Below are 20,968 nucleotides of genomic sequence, written 5' to 3'. Positions count from 1 at the left end.
ATTCAGTTTCGAGAGAAGTTGTACTGACATAAAAGTTGCGTATTTAAATTTCCTACAATATAAAATTGGTTAAAAATTTAAAAAATAGTCACCCTAGTTGCAAAATAGCAATAATTGCGAAAAAACCATACAAAAACAAGTATTCGCATTTTACGTTTTTCAACCATTTATGCTACACTTAGGACCTTCATATTTCACCCAGAAAAATTTTATGATACAGTAAAACAATACTGTAAATTTCTTTAAGATCGGTTTAATAGATTTTGCAAAATAAATTTTGCAATCCAGCTTTCGCAAAAAAATTCATTTTTTCAAAATGTTACAGGACTGGAAATAAAGCAGATAGCAAGTTAAATTTTGTTTTGCTTATAGAAGTATACTGTACCTTTCATATGCAATTTTCAAAATTAAAATCGATTAATTACCACGGCGTCAGAAAATTTTTGAAATTAACAATAATTTTTGGTGCTACGCGCAGGACAGCGGTGTTCGATTCACACAAGTTGATTTCCACCAAAATTTCTTCCAATCTTTATCTAATATATTATTTTCTTACTCTATATTTTGTTGTATTTTAATATTTTAATTCAACAAAAATCAAACTAATTTTATTATTGTTTGTGAAATATTGTTTAAACAATTGCATATGTTTAAAAATAATAAACTTTTATTATTTAAGTTAAAATATATGAACAAATAAAGTTTTTGCTAATAGAAGTGTTATTTCAAAGGATAGAGTATGTGTTTTTATTTTGCAATAAACAAATTTATTTATTTATATCGAAATGTAATAAAAATTAAAATGTATCAATCATTATCAAAGGTCATTGCAATGCCCAATCAGAGCAAACTATCCGCTGTCCTGCGCGTAGCACCAATAATTAATGTTTATTTAAAAAAATTCATGACGCCGTGGTGTTAATCGATTTTAATTTTTCAAAATTGCGAATGAAAGGTACAGTACACTTCTATATGCAAAAAAATTTTCAACTTGCTATCTGCTTTATTTTCAGTCCTGTAACATTTTGAAAAAATGAATATTTTTTACGAAAGCTGGATTGCAAAATTTATTTTGCAAAATCTATTCAACCGATCTTAATAAAATTTACAGTGTTATTTTACTATGTCATCAGGTATTTCTGGGTCAAACATGAAGGTCGACAGTATAGCATAAATGGTTGAAAAACGTAAAATGCGAATACTTGTTTTTGTATGGTTTTTTTTCGCAATTATTGCTATTTTTCAACAAGGGTAACTATTTTTTAAATTTTTAACCAGTTCTATATTGTAGTAAATTTAATTATGCAACTTTTATATCAGTACAACTTTTCTTGAAAATGAATACTTTTAAAGTTATAATCAAAAAACCAAGAAAAAAATCGAATTTTTCCTTAATTTTTTGATATTTTGATTATTTAAACAATGTTCCGGACCTTTTTGAGAGGGAGGATAACTCAAATATTATTATTTGATTTATTTTCAAGCAATTTCTGCAAAAAAATTTGAGTCACCTCTCAACGTCCAAATGTACTACTATTTTTACAGATGAGCCCTGGTCTATTTCTATTCTGATTTTGATTTCCTGTGGAGTTGATCATTATTCCAAGAAAACGGAGTAACCAGGATGATCCTAATAAGGGGGGGGGGTTACAAACTTTAAAATGGCTTGATTTGTCAACAACACATAATGGTGTTAAGCGTATAGAGCTCAAAGTAGATCCCAATGGGGGGTTATAACCCCCAAAACCTCCCCTGGTCACGCCTATGTTCCAAGATATGCATATTGGTCGACGCGTTCGACATTTGTTCCGTTTATAAAGAGATTCTCGTTATTTCTTTGAGTTTTCGATACTCTCATAAACTTTGTCTTCTTGACGTTCATTGTTAGATCGTATTCTTGCCCAAACTTCGCTATTCTGGTCACCAGCCTCTGAAGATCCTCAATATTTTCGGCTAAGATGACAGTATCATCCGCATATCTAATGTTGTTAATGGGAACTCCATTTACCTTTATTCCAGCTGTTTCACCCTCAAGAGCTTTTTCAAGATCTCTCCCGAGTAGGCACGAAAAATAATTAAAGAATAAGAATTAAAAAGAATAGGCTAATTGCGGAGTAGATCTTTAAAATCTGATGAACAAAATAAAACAAACCTTTCCTGTAGCTGAACTGTTGACCTGTTGACCAAATTGTCTAAAAAATACAAGTAGTAATGAAAATGAATGGATCAATCAATGAAAATTTACCGGATTAAGCGGAAAATTGTCTTTATTACCAGAATAGCTTTATTTAGAAACAACCCATAAAAAAATAAGAACAAGCCCACAAACATTTTATGGATTTTTCACAGACGTTTTGAGTTCATATCCGGAAAGCGTTTTGATGAAATATTTCCTTGAACTGTGTTCCCAGATCTTCATATTTATTGGTCAATTAATCGATGTTATAGTCAACCCTCGCAATAAAGCGAGCTATTGATAAATTTAAATGCCCAAAACTTCCTTCATTACTCAAAAGTCAGGATGGAAGGTGTAATCAAAAAGAAAATAAAAAATATTTTGAGGCTTTCGATAATGAGTGTATAGTGTAGGTATGTTGGAGAATTTGAAGTCTGGAAAATAATTCGATATTATTAGGTAGCGTGTATATAGGATGAGTTGTTATTATGACATTGGTTCATAATTCCATTATGGTACAGACTATCCAAAAAAGTTATGTAGAAACAATGTAGACAATAATATTTTCCAGACTTGGATGCCTAATTCCACAGGGTGATTAAATATATTCTACTTTTCAAATTAATTATTTACTACATATTTTCTCAAGATCAATGAATATCATGAGCATTTGTTTGTTAATTGATACAATTTTTCACCAGTTTCCATCGCAAACAATGTAATCCTTTTCTCGTTGATAAAACATACCAACAGACGGACAGACAACAGTTAACGAAATAAAGAACGCATTAAAGAAAATGAAAGGAAATCAAGCTCCAAGTGAAGGTAATATTGTTATAGGTGAAGATATTATCGTTATAGAAGCAGCAAAGATTGCAGGAGATATACTTTTAGAGAAAATAAAGACATTGATCAACTTCTGTCCACACCAAAGTGAAACACTTACAAGATGGAATAGTGCACTTACTATTTTAATACATAAAAATAAAAATGAGTGATCCAGCAGACGTTGATAATTACCGAATCATAAGCCTTTTAAACCATGTCTACAAGTTATTCACAACAATAATAATAAATAGACTAGAAACAAAATTAGATTTTTACAATCCTAAGGAAGACCTAGGCATTCGAAAAAACGTTGGCACTAACAACCACCTCCACTACATTAAAGAGAATATAGAAAAATCCATCGAATAGGTACAACCAACCATTGGTCCTGGTTTTCGTAGACTTTCGCAAAACATTCGTTATGATAAACATTATCAGCGTAATAAGAGAGAGTTTCGATTATCTTTCGATTATTCTGACCCCCCGGAGGGAGTGTAGTGGTAGATGTCGTGTATTTTCCGCCTCCAAAAATCTCTGTCTCTGATCATTTTTTTAAACTCGTGCATAGGTCTAATGCTGTATATTTCATTAATTTGATCGATCTTTCTTGTTGGGGATTTTCCTCGTGATCTTCGGCCTTCCTACTTTCCTTATATAGTGAGTCTATCCATGTTGTCTGTGTTTGCTCTCATAATATGTTCCAAGTATTTTAATTGTTGTAGATGGACTTTACTGGAGAGTAGTTGGCTAACTTTTAGCTCTCTTAAAATTGAATTATTTGTTCTATGGTCCGTCCAAGAAATTCGTAGCATCCGTCTCTAACAGAACATTTCAGTGGCGCCTACCTTTCGTCTTTACGATTTTCTCAGGGTCCAACATTCACATCTGTTAGGTCGGTATTGGGAATGTTAAGCAGTAGATCAACCTCATCTTTAACGTTCTTGAGATTTGGCAGTCCTTCCATATTGTGGTCATTTTTGCTGTGGCAATTTTTTCTAGATCACATCTACGTTTTATTTCTTCCTGTAGCAGTGACCCTTTGTTTGTGATCAATGATCCCAGATATAAGTATGAGCTCACAACCTCAAACCGGTCAATAAATTGTAGTTATGTGTGAATGAAAGTTATATAGTCTGTGAACTATCATGATCTTTGTCTTTGATATGTTTAATTGCAGACCAAATATTTGACTTTCATTATCGACCAGTCGATCAATTAGCTATGTTTTGACTATTTGCAAGAAGGTCTGGGCAATCTGCGAAATGTAGGTTGTTTATATTGTATTAAGTATAGATTATAGGTGCTTCACACTGTTCACAAAACATATTTTATACAATAATATAACCATGGCCGTAAGATTACACACAGATACAAAATGTATAAAAGTCGAGAAAGAGAAATTAAGAAATTAGACAAGGAGATATGTTATCTCCCAAACTGTTTCCAACACTTTTGGAAGATGCGTTCAAACAATTAGAGTGAAACACCGAAGGAATCAATTTCGACGGCAAAATGCTCTTACAGCTAGGATTTGCGGACGACATAGTTCTGATAACAGATAACTTAAAAGATATAGCAACTACGCTTATTACTGAGCTAGATGTCATCAGTAAGGAAGTTGGTTTGAACATAAATTCTGGTAAGACAAAATATATACCAAATCTGGTACCAAGAAAAAACGAAATAGCATTAGTTGATAAATATAAATACCTACTTAGTTACATCATGAAATTTAAAATGCCAGGAATAATGAAACTGCTGAACTGCAAAGTAGAATTACTTTAGCATGGGCCGCATATGGAGCTCTATCAGACATCAAGAGCAATATTTGCCCAAGCCCAGGCAACAACAACTAAACTCAAAGTTGCCCATGGGAGAATGGAATGGTAACTACTTGTACTGACTCTAATTGACAGGGTTAGAAACGCGGAAATGAGAAGAAGGAAAGCGTCACAGACTTCATTATAGCATGGCTGAAGTGTAACTGGGCTAGCCATGTGTTACACTTCAGCCATGGCTAGAATAGATGACGGCCGGTAGACCTATCCAACTACAATATGGGGACAAAAAGCAGATAGAAGAAACAGAGATATATCACCTACTTGATGGATAGATGACATCAAAAGAATCGCTGGGAATTTCCTGAAGCAAGCTCAAGACTGACAAAACAGGAAGACAGTAGCTGAGACCTATGTTCAACTTTGGACGCAGAAGGTTTGATTATGATGAAAACATACCAAAGTACAAACATTTTGAAACAGTTATAAAGGTTTTAAAAGCAAACTCAAAAGATCTTTTACTAATTCACTTTAGTGTGATTTTTGGTAACTATTTGTAACAGGTATCGACGGTTAAACTGCAAAACCTCGTAAGTCTATTTTTGGCCCATTATTACTTTTATACTTTGTTGGTTTATACTTTTACATATCTTGTAAACTACGAAAGCTTGTCAATATTTAAAAAACCTCATAACTAAGATTTTAAGTTACAAAACCTCATAAGTTGCATTTCAATGAGACAAAACCTCGTAAGTTTAATGATAGTTTAAGATTTTAAGTAACAAAACCTCGTAAGTATCTCTTTGACAAAAAAAATATTACTGAATTTTACTTAATGGTAATGGAATCGTTATCTAAAAAGAACCCTACACACAAAAAACGAATAAATTGAATCTTACATAAAGAAGCCAAAATGTTTTTCGTCTCTCCTCTAAAGTTACATAAAACTGACTTACGAGGTTTTACAGTTTAACCGCCGATATCCTAAAAAAATGAATTGTTTTCGGTGATTATAGAAAAAATATTGTTTGTGTAACGAGCAAAAAGTAGTTATTCCGCTCCACTTGCATTAATCTTGTATTTTCGTTTTAAACACATAACCAACTATTTATTACACAAACTTGTTATCTCATCTTTTATTCGATTCCCCAAAAATAGCGTGCCTAAATAATGTCAATATGGCATAATATATCACTATTAACCACAACACAAATGTCAAACGTCAAATGTCAAATGTCACCGTATCTAAAAACAATAAGTACCTTGGCCTGCACATGTATAAACCGTGGGTGAATGGGGCATAGTGGGGCCTCCGTGGCCCTGGCATTCGGGTCATCCGAAGTAGTATTGGCTGTTGGATGTGTTGCTTAAAGTTGCTGGAAGTTCCCTATCCATCATAAGGGTCGGTCTTCTGAGGGTACCTCCTAGAGGGTTTGGGCCTCCCAGAGAATTTGGGTTGCCGATCTGAGGATATCGAACAACCTGCAAAAGAAATTTTAAAATAAGGAAAGTCATGCAATGTAAACGTGGAAATGTAAATAAATTAAAATAGAAACTAAATAAATTAAGTGTCTAAAGTAAAAATGTTACAGTATCGCTTAGTCCAGAAAGCCACTGCGCATCCGCTAGGAAAAATATTCTGATTCGGATTTTTTGCACAATCTTACTCAAAAAGGGCCCCTTTTAACAAATGTTCATGTTGCCAGGTCCAAAAGTGGGTCAAAAATTGTTTAAATGTTTTTTTTTTTAATTTTTTTTGCATCGAACAATTTTTTTTTGAGTTTTCTGGATCATTCCAAATAGAAAAGATCTTAAGTGACTTTTCTCTAAATGTGATAGTTTTCGAGATATAAGCGATTGAAAATTTAAAAATGACAAAATCGGCTTAACCCTCAAAAACTATGTGAAAAACCGAAAATTTCAATGTTGCCAAAGTAGTTGCTTTAAACATCGATTGATGAAATCCCGAAGAGTTTTTTTTAACACAATATCGAAAACCTCTTTGTTTTTTAATTGTTAATCAAGCGAGCGCTACACTATTTTCAAACGTTGCATGTAGTATATAATGTAATCGGAAAGCAGTTCAAGTTTAAAAAAAATTGTTTAAAAAATTTTTTGTCCCATTTTTGACCCTGGCAACATGCAAATTTGTTAATAGGGAGGTTTTTCAAGCAAGATGGTGAAAATAAATTGAGCGAGAATATTTTTCCGCGCGTATATTTACGCATATTATATACAATGTTGTATAACATGCAACGGTTGAAAATACGTAGTGTAGCAGCCGCTTGATTAGCAATTAAAAAACAAAGGGGTTTTCGATAGTGTATTGCAAAAAGCTCTTCGGAATTTCATCAATCGATGCTTATATAATATCTACGTGCCTTGGCAACATTGAAATTTTCAGCTTTTCACATAGTTTTTGTTTTTGAAGGTTTAAAATGGCCGATATCGCAATTTTTAAATTTTTAATTGCTTATAACATGCCAAAAACTATCAATTTTAGAGAAAAGTCACTAAAGACCTTTTCTGTTTGGAAAAATCCAAGCAACCTAAAAAAACTTTGTTCGATGCAAAAAAAAAATAATTTTAGGAAAAAACAAAAAAAAAACGTTTAAAAAATGTTTGACCCACTTGTGGACCTGGCAACATGCAAATTTGTTGAAAGGGGTCCTTTTTGAGTAAGCTTGTGCAAAAAATCCGAATCAGAATATTTTTCCTAGCGGATGCGAAGTGGCTTTCTGGACTAATTAATACCCCAGGCTGTGGGTGAAAAAACGTGATATAATTCAGGAGTTTTTGAAACCTATCAGGTGTTGTAAGGGACGATGCCAGGAATAACTTATACTAAAATGTGACCGAAAATATTGTGAGCTTTTTTTTATTGCGATTTTCATTTGTTACATTTGCAATTTTTCAAGATTTTTAATTTTGCAGCTTAGGATATTGATTCTAGAGAAAAACTTTTTAATAGAAAGTTGTAGTAATTTAAAAAACCTACAATTTGAGCTATGGCAAGTTTAATTTCGTTTATTGGTTATTGCAAAACAGCCTGCGAAATATCCAAAATGGCCGTTTTTTACAATTGCGTTATTTATTGTACAAATAATTTTTTTTATTTTTTAAAGCTTTAAAATGAAGATCTTTCAATTCCAAAAATGAAAAAATTGTAAGGCCGGATTAACGAATTTGTTGCTTAGATATTATAAATTGTTTATCCCAAGAGGTCAAACGTCGAAGGCTATAACTTTTTGATAAAAAATCGTAGAGAGCTGGTGAAACATCCAATCTCCTTCTAAAGGGTTATATTTTCATATTCTGATGTAAATTAATGCGTAAAACATTTTAAACCTCTAATTTTTTGGTTTGAAAATAAGGGGGCAAATTTCGTTATAAACATTTAGAGCTGAAGCGGCCCTGTACATCCTATGAGTTTCTAACTTACAGATTATTGTTGCTGAAGACTAAACGAAAATTTATAAAAAAATAAAAATTTTCTACAACCAACTGAAGCCGAGATAATTGTTGCTTTTTTCTTAAATCGTAGTGCCTTTATTTATAACAATTAAGAAATTATTTTACGGTCATTGACTAAAGAAAGACTTATATTATCTTAACATAAAAATTATTATAAAATACAGTTACATTTAATTATTAAAAATTATTTTTAAAATCGGTGCTTTTGCGAGCAGCCGAATTTTGCAAATTGCCCGGCTCGCTTCAAATCCGCGCGCTCGGAAAATTTTTACGTAACTTGTATTAAATTTTGACGGAAAACAATTTAATAATATTACCATTATAATATACAGTCTATTTACAGTCTATTTCTGAAGAAATTATATTACAAAAATGATACATATATATGAAATATATAACTATAATTTTAATGTTACTTCTTATTATACAATATAAAACGTTTTCTTCTTGTAGTGACTACCTGTTTTGGATGTTGACGACCATCATGTCAATTTGGCAAACCCCATTTGGAAACTGAGAACCAGGAAGGCGAAGGATTACCTTGCTAGAAAATTTACGTACGTCGTTCAACACAACAACTACAAATCTTTTTAGAGCAGCAGTACCGATTTAGTGTGCAAGTACAGATTGCCATGATGGTCGCCAACATCCAAAACGGATAGTCACTACAAGAAGAAAAAGTTTTATATTGTATAATAAGAAGTAAAATTCGGTCTTACGATTTTTTTTATGTTTGAAATTGAAAGATCTTCATTTTAAAGCTTTAAAAAATAAAAAAAAAATTGTACAATAAATAATGCAATTGTAAAAAACGGCCATTTTGGACCTTTCGCAGGCTGTTTTGCAATAACCAATAAACGAAATTAAACTTACCATAGATCAAATTGTAGGTTTCTTAATTTACTACAACTTTCTATTAAAAAGTTTTTCTCTAAAATCAATATCCTAAGCTGCAAAATTAAAAATCTTTAATAATTGCAAATTTAACAAATGAAAATCGCAATAAAAAAAGCGCACAATATTTTTGGTTACATTTTAGTAGAAATTATTCCTGGCATTGTCCTTTACAACACGTGATAGGTTTCAAAAATTCCTGAATTATATCCTGAAATCGACCTATTTTTCACCCACAGCCTGGAGTATAACTAAATTTCGACATTTACGTGAAGTCAAAAATTTAGTAAACGAGAAATTGTCAGGTATAGACACTCACGACTTTGGAAAAAATATTGAGTATGATTAAAATTAAAAAAAAATCTAATAAATGTAGAAAATATAGATCCAAGAAAAACAAGAAAGAATAAAGAACGTATGACCGAGGAAATATTATAGATTATGAACAAGAGAAGATTTTTTAAAAGAGAGAATTAAAAATAGAGAAAAGAATCCATGTGATATCCAGATGGAATTTTAGAATCTTAGCAACCAAAGAAAAGATATGTAAAAAGATAACTTGCAAGCAGAAAATGTGGAAGAAAGTGTAGATAGACAACATGAATTTGCACTCCTGTTAATTGAGTTGCAAACAGGAGTGCAAGTGCTTCATATTATGAAGGAATACATATGAGTTAACAGGAGTGCAAGAAGGGAAAAAAGATGGGCCAAAGAACTGGCCAAACCAGCAAAGAGTAGCACAACACAACAGAGTAGAGCTTACATTACTAGAGGACTGATATAAGTTATACTGAATGGAATCTCCAAGGAAAACAAAAAGAAGTCACCTAGTAGACAGTTGGAGTAGATCAATTATGGCGAGATGAGCAGTCATGGAAAGATGTAAAACGAGATGAAGACCTTAGTACAAAATTGGACTTGATGGCACGTTTCCACCGACGATCTAAGCATTTTCTTGTGTAAACACTTTAAATAACGTATAAAAATACCTATACCTATAACGATAATTTACTTACCTCTGCTATACTACCAATTGGAGAAGAAAAAACAGTAACTGACGGAACCATTGGACAAGGTAAAGGTGTGGGTAGATCTATATCTGCATCTACTTCGTCTATGTCGTCGACAAATCCGTTGGGGAAGGTGGTATCAGAAATATTCGTGGCTTGGCATTTCGGATCCTGGTTTGATCGATGGCGTTGCACTAGCAGCCTTCCTACCATGACGCTCAGGAGCAAAACAACTGCAGCTGCTACGCTTACTATCAGATAGAGGAAAAATCGTTCTTGGTTTTCTGTAAAGAGATGTAAATATTCAAAAATTTAAAGAAAGAAGTGTTGTATTAAATATTTAATTTACAAGACAATAATCATAAAATCCAATAGATTTCAACAACATAAAGAGACCATCGAACGAGCTATGTTAGGAGTTTCACTGAGAGAACATAACCTACAGAAGGAGAACATTCAAAGAAGGACAATGGTGGAAGATGTATGTAATTGGAAGAATTGCGCAAATAAAATGGAACTGGGTAGACACGTGGCACGACAAAACAACGAAATATGGACCAGAAACATTGTACATTGTACAATGACTACACGACATCACAGGAAAAGTAGGGAGAAACTGGTACCAAATAGTACAAAATAGAGAAGAGTGGAGAACGCATGGAGAGACCTTTCCCACGAGTGAAATTAAATACACTGAAGAAGAAGCGAATCATAAAATCAGTTCAAAACATCGTGTACACTTTCGTTATCTACTACCAAACAGTAGCAAGTCATTGACCGTTATCAGCAGTCTTATGAGGCCTCGTTTAGAAGCGGGTTTTTCCATTCTTCATTTTTTTTATTTCTTGTTTTGGTGTTGGTTTTGCTGAGTGGGGATTTCAATTTTCGGCATAACTTAAATCCATAACAAAGGTAATAAATTTAGTCGGATATTTGGATAAAAAAACATGAAGCTAAAATTATTATGGGAGACTTCAACTCAAAAGTCGCTGCCGAAATCACACAAGATATAACCGGAAAGTATGGACTTGGAGAAAGGAACGAAAGAGGGCAAATACTAATACAGTTCTGCCAAGAAGAGAAATGCATTATATCAAATACTTTGTTTCAGCAACCTAAAAGACGACTATATACCTGGAAATCTCCAGCTGATCAAGAGGGAAAGATAGTCAGAAATAAAATTGACTACATTATCATTAATAGAAGGTTTATAAACAGTATTACATCTGCAAAAACATACCCAAGTGCAGACGCAGCAACTAACCATAATCTGCTCTGTGCTGGATTCAAACTAAAACTAAAAAGAATAAAAGCCCCCACAACGCAGAAGAAACCTAATACTCGACTCCTAAGAAATGCCGTAATAGCAGATGAGTTCGGATATAAGATAAATCGTGAGATTAAAGAGCAGTTAGAAAGATCTGAACAAGAAAATATCGGTCAAAATCTAGATATCATGAATTCCGCCATGGTCACCATAGCAAACGAAGTTTTGAAACCAGAAAAAGACTCAATAAAGAAAAAGGATTGGATGACCGATAAAATACTAGACCTTATTCAACAAAGAAGAAATTGGAAAAACAAAGACGAGATTCGGTATAGAGAGATATATCGACAAATAAGGTACGAGGTTAAGCGAGCAAAAGAGGACTGGATGGAACAAAGATGTCGTGAAATGGAAGAACTACAAAGAAAACATGACGAGTTTAATATACATAAAAAGCTTAAAGAAATTACCTACACTCAGAGAAAAAGAACTCCTCACTTTATGAGAAACTCCAAAGGTAAAATAATTCTCAACTTAATTGAAAAAAGGAAGAATGGACTAACTATATAAAAGAGCTCTTCCTGGATACGAGGCCACCACTTAACACCACAAAGTATACGAATACTGGTCCTAGTATTTTAAAAGTGGAAGTAGAGAAAGCCATCAAACAGAGCAAAAATGGGAAATCTACAGGCCCTGACCAAGTACCATCAGACTGGCTCAAACTTCTGGATGACGACAATGTCTCACAACTAACAAACATTTATAACCATATATACGAGACTGGAATTATGCCACAGATATGGTTAGAGTCTACATTTATTCCACTCCCAAAAAACCTAATACATCATCATGTAAAGACTTTAGACTAATTAGTCTCATGAGCCACTCTCTCAAGCTACTTCTTAAGATAATTCTTAATAGAATCAAGCAGAAATGTGAAGAGACAATGGGAAACAAACAATTCGGTTTCAGAGAAGGATTGGGAACAAGGGAAGCTTTGTTCTCAATGTTAACATTACTTCAACGATCATGGGAAGTGCAGAAATCAATTTACGTCTGCTTTATAGATTTTGAGAAGGCGTTTGATAGAGTTCAACATGATAGGTTGTTTCAATATCTAGAAATGATTGGTATAGATGATAAAGATCTGAGACTTTTACAACATCTATATTGGAATCAAGAAGCTTCTATTCTGGTAGACGGCAAAGAAACAGACAAAATTTGCATTCAAAGAGGTGTCAGACAGGGTTGTGTGTTATCCCCAACTTTGTTTAACGTATACTCAGAAATAATTTTTAATGAAGCCTTGGAAGGACAATGTGGAGTTCGAATCGGGGGTGAAACTATTAACAACATCAGATATGCAGACGACACCGCGATCATGGCTGAAAACATCGAAGATCTTTAATTCCTTATAGATCGGGTCACTAGAGAATGCTCCAATAACGGACTTAACATAAATGCAACAAAGACAAAGTTACTTGTGGTTAGTAAACAAGACGTCGGCCCTATGCAACTAATTGTCAGTGATGAATCAATAACAAAAGTTAAACATTTTAAATACCTAGGATGTTGAATAAACGAGACACTAAATCCGGATGAAGAAATTAAAACTCGTATAGAAATTGCAAGAGGAGCATTTATGAAACTTAGATCTATTCTGAGCATCTCTCAGCTGAATTTACAACTAAGAATCAAGTTCCTAAAATGTTATGTGTATCCTGTATTACTATATGGATGTGAAACCTGGATCATAAAGGTTAACATGATGAACAAATTAGAAGCCTTTGAGATGTGGTCATATCGTAGAATGCTCAGAATATCTTGGGTTCAACGTATTTCTAACAGAGAAGTCTTAAACAGAGTAGGTCAAGGCGAAGGTGACTTAATGAAGATGATAAAAAAGAGAAAACTTGAATATCTGGGCCATATAATGAGAGGTAGCAGATACAGGATGCTGCAGTTAATACTCAATGGAAAGATCGACGGAAAAAGAGGAATTGGTCGAAAGAAATATTCATGGCTCCGAAACCTTCGTCAATTGACTGGCTTATCGGCAGATCAATTGTTACATGCCGCACAAGATCGAGAACGATATCGGCAAATTGTTATGGAAGCTACCCACGCCTAAAAATTTGGGCACGGTACTTAAAGAAGAAGATTTGGATAAAGTATTTGGGATAAACTTCCTCAAAGGTAAGAAGCTTACTCAGAATACAAAACTGAAAATTTATAAAGCAGCAATTAGACCAGTAATCACATATGGTGCTAAAGAAATGTGTCTAACACAGAAAGAGGAAGAAAGATTAAGGATCCTACGAAGTAAGTGAACTTCTGAAAGGAGAAGGCATCGTCAGATTTATCAAGGCACAGAGACTCAGATGGATGGGACATATAGTAAGGAAGAATTCAGAAGCCGTTATCAAGAAAATTTCCAAATGGAGACCTGTATCAGACAGACCACGAGGAAGAGCAAAAACTAGATGGGAGAACCAGATAGTGGAGGACCTTAAGAAGATGGGAGTCAGAGAATGGGTAACCAGAAGCAAAAACATGGAGGAAAATTGCAGATGCCAAGTCACATAACAATTGTAAAACCAAAATGTTAATGCGGCTTGATTTACCACGACAAACGAATCGGAAGAGCCCAAAGAGGCCGGCAATCACTCCGCTAGGAGTGTAGATGCCATGATGATGATTTGGGATAAAATTGAAGTTAAATATGGAGAAAAAAAGACGAGCAGTCAGATCTCAGTCAGACAAAGTCTTTTGCTAAAGTCCATTTTGTGCCCCATTGGGGCACAAAATTTAACAGTATTATATTAACAGTATTATATTTAACAGTAATATTAACAGTAGCATAACACTATTCATAGAGTTTAAGTTTTTGAATTCTTGATGTATCATAGGCTATTTCTTGTACCTAGAAAGTGTTAATTCCTAAAAAAAATACTGAAAAACGTTGTAGGTGCTCCTTGGTACGTGGCAAACAGCGAGACCCATTAGGACCCAGGAATGGACACTGTCGATGTAATCATAAAGAAGAAGATGACAGGAAGTCACCAACAACGAGTTCATAGGCACGAAAATATTGAGGTAATTCAGCTCCTCCATACTACTAGGCAACCTAGAAGATTAAAGAGGACAAAGCCTTTTGAACTAGGTTATGTGATAGTGAAAACCAGAGCATAGTGATTGTGCGTGTTAAAATAATTTTAAGGAAAAAAGGACAGTGTATAATTCCTAGGGCTCAGTGGAGGCTGTTCTTCAGATAAGGGAAACACCAATATAGCGATAAAAGAATTTATTTATAAAACCGACACTAGGGTAATTACCCCGGGAGAACTTTGAGTACTGACTTGTTTAGTTGAAGACTCTTTCTCTAGCTGAGATATCGTAGCTTTATAGAAGCTTAAATTGGGTCATCGTTGACACGATGCCCGTGTGATTTGTATATCTAATTAAGGTAAATAGTTCTACTTTCGTCAGCACTTTCGTATTATTTCCAAATTATATTGTTGATAATTGACCAATTTGTATCTAAACTAATAATCCACATGTGTGAATATAACAACCAATAAATTGGTGCGATCTACTGGGTGATATAATTATACTGTTCAATATCGGATATTAATTCTGAATATTTGTTATAGGACAGACAGTGTCGAGAGTAATGTGAAAAGCTTAGATTTAAAAATGATGCTTACCGAACTCAAACCTGCTGTTGTTCTTGGACAGGCTCTTTGAACTGTCTTGGGTGGATTTTTTGGTAAAATTAACTTTGGTAACTCCTTCTATGTTTGGATCAGAAGGGGAGGCAGCGAATTCCCTGATGTATTCGTTTCCTGCATCATATATCTCGAAAACGCTTTCGTCGTCGTTCGGAAGCTTTTCATCTGTTTCGTCGGGTTCGAGGAATCCTTCGTATTGTTCCTTCAGGACTTTTCTCGGGACTGTAAATAATAAACGTATTAAGATATTTTTGCAGTAAAAACAATAAAATTGTACGTGCTTTCTTTTCCTTAATTTAATATCATAAATAAACCACAAGGAACTTTACTATATTAGTGGCAGGGGAGCCCAAGCGGGGATTTTGCAGTTACTCGAGCGCGTCAGATTATTACATGGGGAGAAACCCTGAAAATGTACCTCTACCATATATTGCCTCTGAATGCAGGAGTGTTCGTCATGGGGGAGGGCCGAAAAAAAATCTAACTCGAAATCGTCAGATTAAGATAAGATAAGTTAAGTACATGCAAAACAGTGTATATTTAAAAAATCTGACGATTTGAGCGGGGCGTAAGGAAATGGGCGAGTCCCAAAGTTTCACAAGAAAAAAGCGAATATTTGGCGAAATGAATGACAGATCGAAAAACTAAAAAATACCTACTCAATATTTCTCAAAAATCTATCTAATGATACCAAACACGACTTTCCACGCAGAGGGGTAGGGGGTAACTTTATTATTTTAAATACGAATCCCGCGATATTTCGCGAAATGAACATCAGATCGAAAAACTGAAAAATACACTTATTCAATATTTTTGAAAAATCTATCGAATTGCACCAAACACGATCCCCCACGGAGGTGGGGTGGGCGGTTACTTTAAAATCTTAAATGGGAGCTCCCATTTTTTATTGCAGATTTGGATTCCTTACGCAAAAAGGAGTAACTTTTACTTGAGACATTTTTTCTAATTATGGATAGATGGCGATGTAATCTAAAAAAAAAACGATTGTTGTAAATGGAAAATTAAATTAAAAATGGAAAGTCCCCACTAAAATGGAAACCTTTACTTAACTTTTTTTTTTTGGTTTAACGACCTACTCTTCACAACCCAATAGGTCCCTATACCGCTCGAGTGACTGCACATTTAGCATACTTTGCTCTCCTACCATAGTATATGGTAAAAAGAAAAAGTTAACAGGGGTATAAGATTTTTATGTTGACATATTTCTCAATTTTTTATCTTTTGTTGATACTTGATAAAGCTGAGTTAGATCTCTTCGATCTATCCCATTTTTGCTTCAATTATTCCTCTCTACATTTGGCTTACTTTTTGGATTTCATCATTATCATTATCACCGCTCATTCCCTTCGGGTTATGGCTTACGCCTTTGCATATTATCCTATTCTGAGTTAGATTTCTTTTTCTCTATTTTGTTTGTGTGTCTACAATTTATTTTCATTGCTTTTGTTTCTCATATTCTTCATTTTTATTGCTCGTTCTCATTTCTTTTACTTCTATTATTTTATCTACTGCTGGCAATATTGTGTTTTTTATATGATTCCATTTATCCTGATTATTTTGTGGTTTGTTTCTTTTTTGCTTTCATTTATTTCTGCTTGTATCGACTAATGGACTGTATTGTTAGATATTTCATTTTAAACTAATATGTGATCTACTTGGTTTTATATAGGTATTCTTATCTATGTAGGTAAGTTTACGTTATTTTGTGTATCTTTGCATGTGTAAATTTTGCTGTTAGAAATCGTAAATGCATCATTTCTGCATGCAAGTGACATATTATATTCCTTTTATTATTTGTTTTTTGATGTATGTTCTACTTTCTGCCACTCGTTTGTGATGTTTTTTTTTTAATTTCATTACTTTCTTCGTTACTCTTATTTGGTCGATTATTTTGTGTTTATTAGAATATTGTTTCCTTATTATTCTTATTTTTTAAATATCCCTGCAAAAGTAAATTTACTGACAATTTTGCTTAATTGGTTTATCTTTACTGAGTTTAGTGTGTTATCTTCTGTTGTTTTGTTCATCAATATTTATCTGGGGGAGAGGGGTAGGTATTTTTTGTATTTTAATATTGTTTAAATACTTTTGTCTGAATTTAATGGATATACATACCACAGGTGTAGACCACCTTTAAATACATTCTGGACTCGGGTTTGCAGGGACTTCCAAAGGTCCTAGTGTCCGCTGACAAGTCACAGTTTCTTTTTCCATGACAGAGTTGCATGACGATCTCAGTGGCGTAGCTAACAAGGCAGGCTGAAACAAAGCAAAGTTAAATTTAAAGCAAATTTAAACAAAAAAAGCAAGTTTGAAGATAGCATATTTGAAATCTTGGTCGTCCGAAACCTCGATTAAAAAAAAGATCAAAATATGATGACAGAAAGCCGAGAAAGTGCAATTTTTGGAGCGGCGACCTACACCTCCATAACATTAAAAAATTCCCTTGGGTCTCCTAGGTAATCCCCCTTTTTTGGGCCTAGCACAATTTTGTTGTTTTTAGAGAGACCCTGTGCCTGGACTATTAATATTTTTTTATATAACTGTTTATCAATTTGCATAATTTTATAAATATAAAGGATTTTCCGACCTCAGCTATGAATTACTTTCTTGGAATAAGCTCTTATCTACAAAACGGTATACAGGCTTTTCAATCCTTGGGCTTCCTTCGTTTTATTACATTTTAAGTACCTTAACCAGCAATTTCTTGTTAACTATTGGCGTCCTTTGTATAGTCCATGTTTTGGGACATCTCACGTATGAAAAAAATTTCTGATTCGGATTCATTGTGGATTTCTGTTTAAAAATGCCCCTTTTAAACAAAGCAGAAGGATGTCAGACGAATTTTTTGAGCAGAAAACATTTAAACAATTTTTGAAGTTATACTTCTTTGGGCGCGTTAGGAGTAAATTTATATGTGCGCGAATTTATCAAAAGTCTTGGTCGTGGGCGCAGCTCAAACGTTATACGTGCTCTGATTGGGTAATTACAATGACCTGTCTACAATAATTGTTCAATATGTCGGTTATTTTATTAATACGTCAATAATTATGGGTAAACAAATGTGTATATTAGTTTTTATTGTTGTGAGGACACAGACAAAAGCAAGTTTATAATTGTAGTGACTTTTTAAATAGTTTTTAAAAGCCACAGGTACGTAATAATTGTAAATGTTTTAGTATTGCAATAAAAAATTATATAGATACTTACCTACTTGGAAACTTGGAAAATGGAAAATAGGTATTAGGTACCTACCTAGTAGGTAATACTTTGATTTACATAATTAAATTACCAACAAAATTTCTACCAATCTTCATCTAATATATTGTTTTATTACTCAATGTTTTGTTGTATTTTAATATTTTAATTCCACAAAAATCAAACTAATTCGATTAAATGTAGTAATGAAACACAGACTTACTCGCAATCATTTAATTATACTTTGACGACCGGTTTCGATCTCTACATTATACAGATCATCTTCAGGTCGGCGTTACAAGTAGTTAAATGCTACAATAAAGAAAACCAGAGTTAGAACATTATCTGGTTGCACAAGTGTTAACAGAAAGCCAAATTCGAAAAATTTTTTTTTTGCAATAAAGGTTTTCAACTGTTGACATTTCAGAATATTGATACCTACAAATGCACACCTATGAGTTAAAGTTAACTCATAGGTGTGCATTTGTAGGTATCAATATTCTGAAATGTCAACAGTTGAAAACCTTTATTGCAAAAAAAAAATGTTTTTCGAATTTGGCTTTCTGTTAACACTTGTGCAACCAGATAATGTTCTAACTCTGGTTTTCTTTATTGTAGCATTTAACTACTTGTAACGCCGACCTGAAGATGATCTGTATAATGTAGAGATCGAAACCGGTCGTCAAAGTATAATTAAATGATTGTGAGTAAGTCTGTGTTTCATTACTACATTTAATATGGACTCACATATGCAACCCATTCAATATAATTTGATTAAATTCAGAACTGTCAAACAGTAAAACGTTCAGTTCGCCTATCTTCCCACATGACAGATATGTGTAGATGGGTAAATGAGTAGAGGCTTCGGTTACAAATCTAAGCAAGCCAAAATGCGCGGGTTCGAATCCCAATGCGAGTTTCTATTTTTTATTTTTTTTATACATTTTATGATTCTAAGTATATTTATTGTTATATAATTTTTTTTTTTCAGAAAATGCGTATTTAGTTAAAAATTTTGCCAACCATTATTCTTCAGAAATCATTTTTTGTGGCATTTTTTAACGTGTTTGTGTGTGTTTTATTCTTTTATTTTTTAAGTTTTGGTATTGTTTTAATAAAAATTTTTGGAAAGTAGTAAGTGTTAAAATTAGTTTAATATTCAATTAAAAAATAAATAAGCTGTTTAAAGTAGATATTATATCATTTTGAACTATTTAGAATGGGGAATAAGCCACAATATTATTAAAAAATGATTTTTATTAACGTTTCGACGCCCAAATCGGGTGCCGTTGTCAAAATACAAAATACTATTAATATAAACAAAAATGTTGTTGCTTAGTAAAAAAATTCTTCTAATAATTTATTTAATTTGACTCATTTACATCGGCAATTCAGATACATATGATACATTTTAAAGTAGAAGACTTTAAAATGATATTGCCAATATTTATGAGTTGCGTTCCTGGGACGACTTTACTGAAAGATAGTTCATTCGATTACATGAAATCAACCCCAACTCAAGAATATCCGTCACAAAAAAATCATAGCATGTGATCAATCTGTCTTTAAAAAGACAACCACATGCAACGGTGACATTAAAATTCTCGCGTTAGAGATCTCATAGTAAATCACGAGGGAAAACCAGGAAAAACCTCGTGATACTATCCCGACATCGTAAGTATTTGGTCTTACATTTAATTGACTCTCAAAATTAATACCAAATTCTGACTTTACTATAATTTTGTTTAAATTATAAATAATATCAATAATACATGGGTATATAAGTAATACTAAAATATAAAATATGTACTAACTCGACTATTGATTTACTAATTGTGGTATTTTCTTTCTATTGACTTCCTCTTTCAGTATGGGTATCCACATCCTACTGCATTCCACCGAGGAATTTGCGACACAATTGGTTTCGTTTAGCATAATTAGAGCCGCTTCTTTGATTTTTCTCTTTTTACTATCTGTTTCTTTCAGGACTATACTTGAATCTCTCCACTGAACTCTATGTTCATTATCCCATGCGTGTTGACATATTTGAGATCTATCAAATTCTCTATTTTTAATATAAGATTGATGTTCACTTATTCTAACGTTTAATGGTCTTGATGTTTCACCTATATAAAACTGTTCGCATTCACAAGGTATTTTATAAATACAATTCTTTGTCCTTTCTTGTTCATTGTTAGGTTTAGTTTTAGATAGAATAGATCTCAATGTGTTGGTTGTTTTGAATGTTGTTGAAATGTTGAATTTATTTCCTATTGTTTTAAGTTTCTCGGATAGTCCTTTTACGTATGGTATTGATATTTTCCTCGTATTATTTCTTGTGAATGTTGTAGGATCCCGTTCTATGTTGTTCTGTTCCATTCGATCCAATCTTGACAATTCCTTATTTATAAACGATAAAGGATAATCATTTTTTAATAAAACAGATGTTAAGAATTGTTTTTCTTCTAAAAAGGAATTTTCGTTAGAACAAGTAATTTTGGCTCTATCATATAAGGATTTTATGATTCCCTTTTTAACGTTGATGTTGTGATTTGATTTGTAATTGAGATATCTGTTGGTATGTGTTG

The 20,968-nt window shown here is 33.1% G+C and overlaps 1 protein-coding gene across 1 annotated transcript in view; it reads right to left on the bottom strand.

The window, feature by feature from the left end:
• Positions 1-1,358: 1,358 nt before the first annotated feature.
• Positions 1,359-20,968, bottom strand: part of LOC126891654 (protein eva-1 homolog C) — an 81,242-nt gene continuing 61,632 nt past the window's right edge. The window contains exons 5-8 of the mRNA XM_050660880.1: positions 17,298-17,441; positions 15,138-15,383; positions 10,167-10,444; positions 1,359-6,264 (exon numbers count right to left, since the gene is read on the bottom strand). Coding sequence (XP_050516837.1) covers positions 6,115-6,264; positions 10,167-10,444; positions 15,138-15,383; positions 17,298-17,441 — 818 coding nt within the window. The 3' untranslated portion in view covers positions 1,359-6,114. The remainder of the gene's footprint in view (positions 6,265-10,166; positions 10,445-15,137; positions 15,384-17,297; positions 17,442-20,968) is intronic.

Source organism: Diabrotica virgifera, chromosome 9 (assembly GCF_917563875.1).
Source record: "Diabrotica virgifera virgifera chromosome 9, PGI_DIABVI_V3a".
In the NCBI taxonomy this organism is placed as follows: Eukaryota; Metazoa; Arthropoda; class Insecta; order Coleoptera; family Chrysomelidae; genus Diabrotica; species Diabrotica virgifera.
Note: the sequence above shows the minus strand (reverse complement) of the source record. Positions and strands in the feature narration are given on the sequence as shown.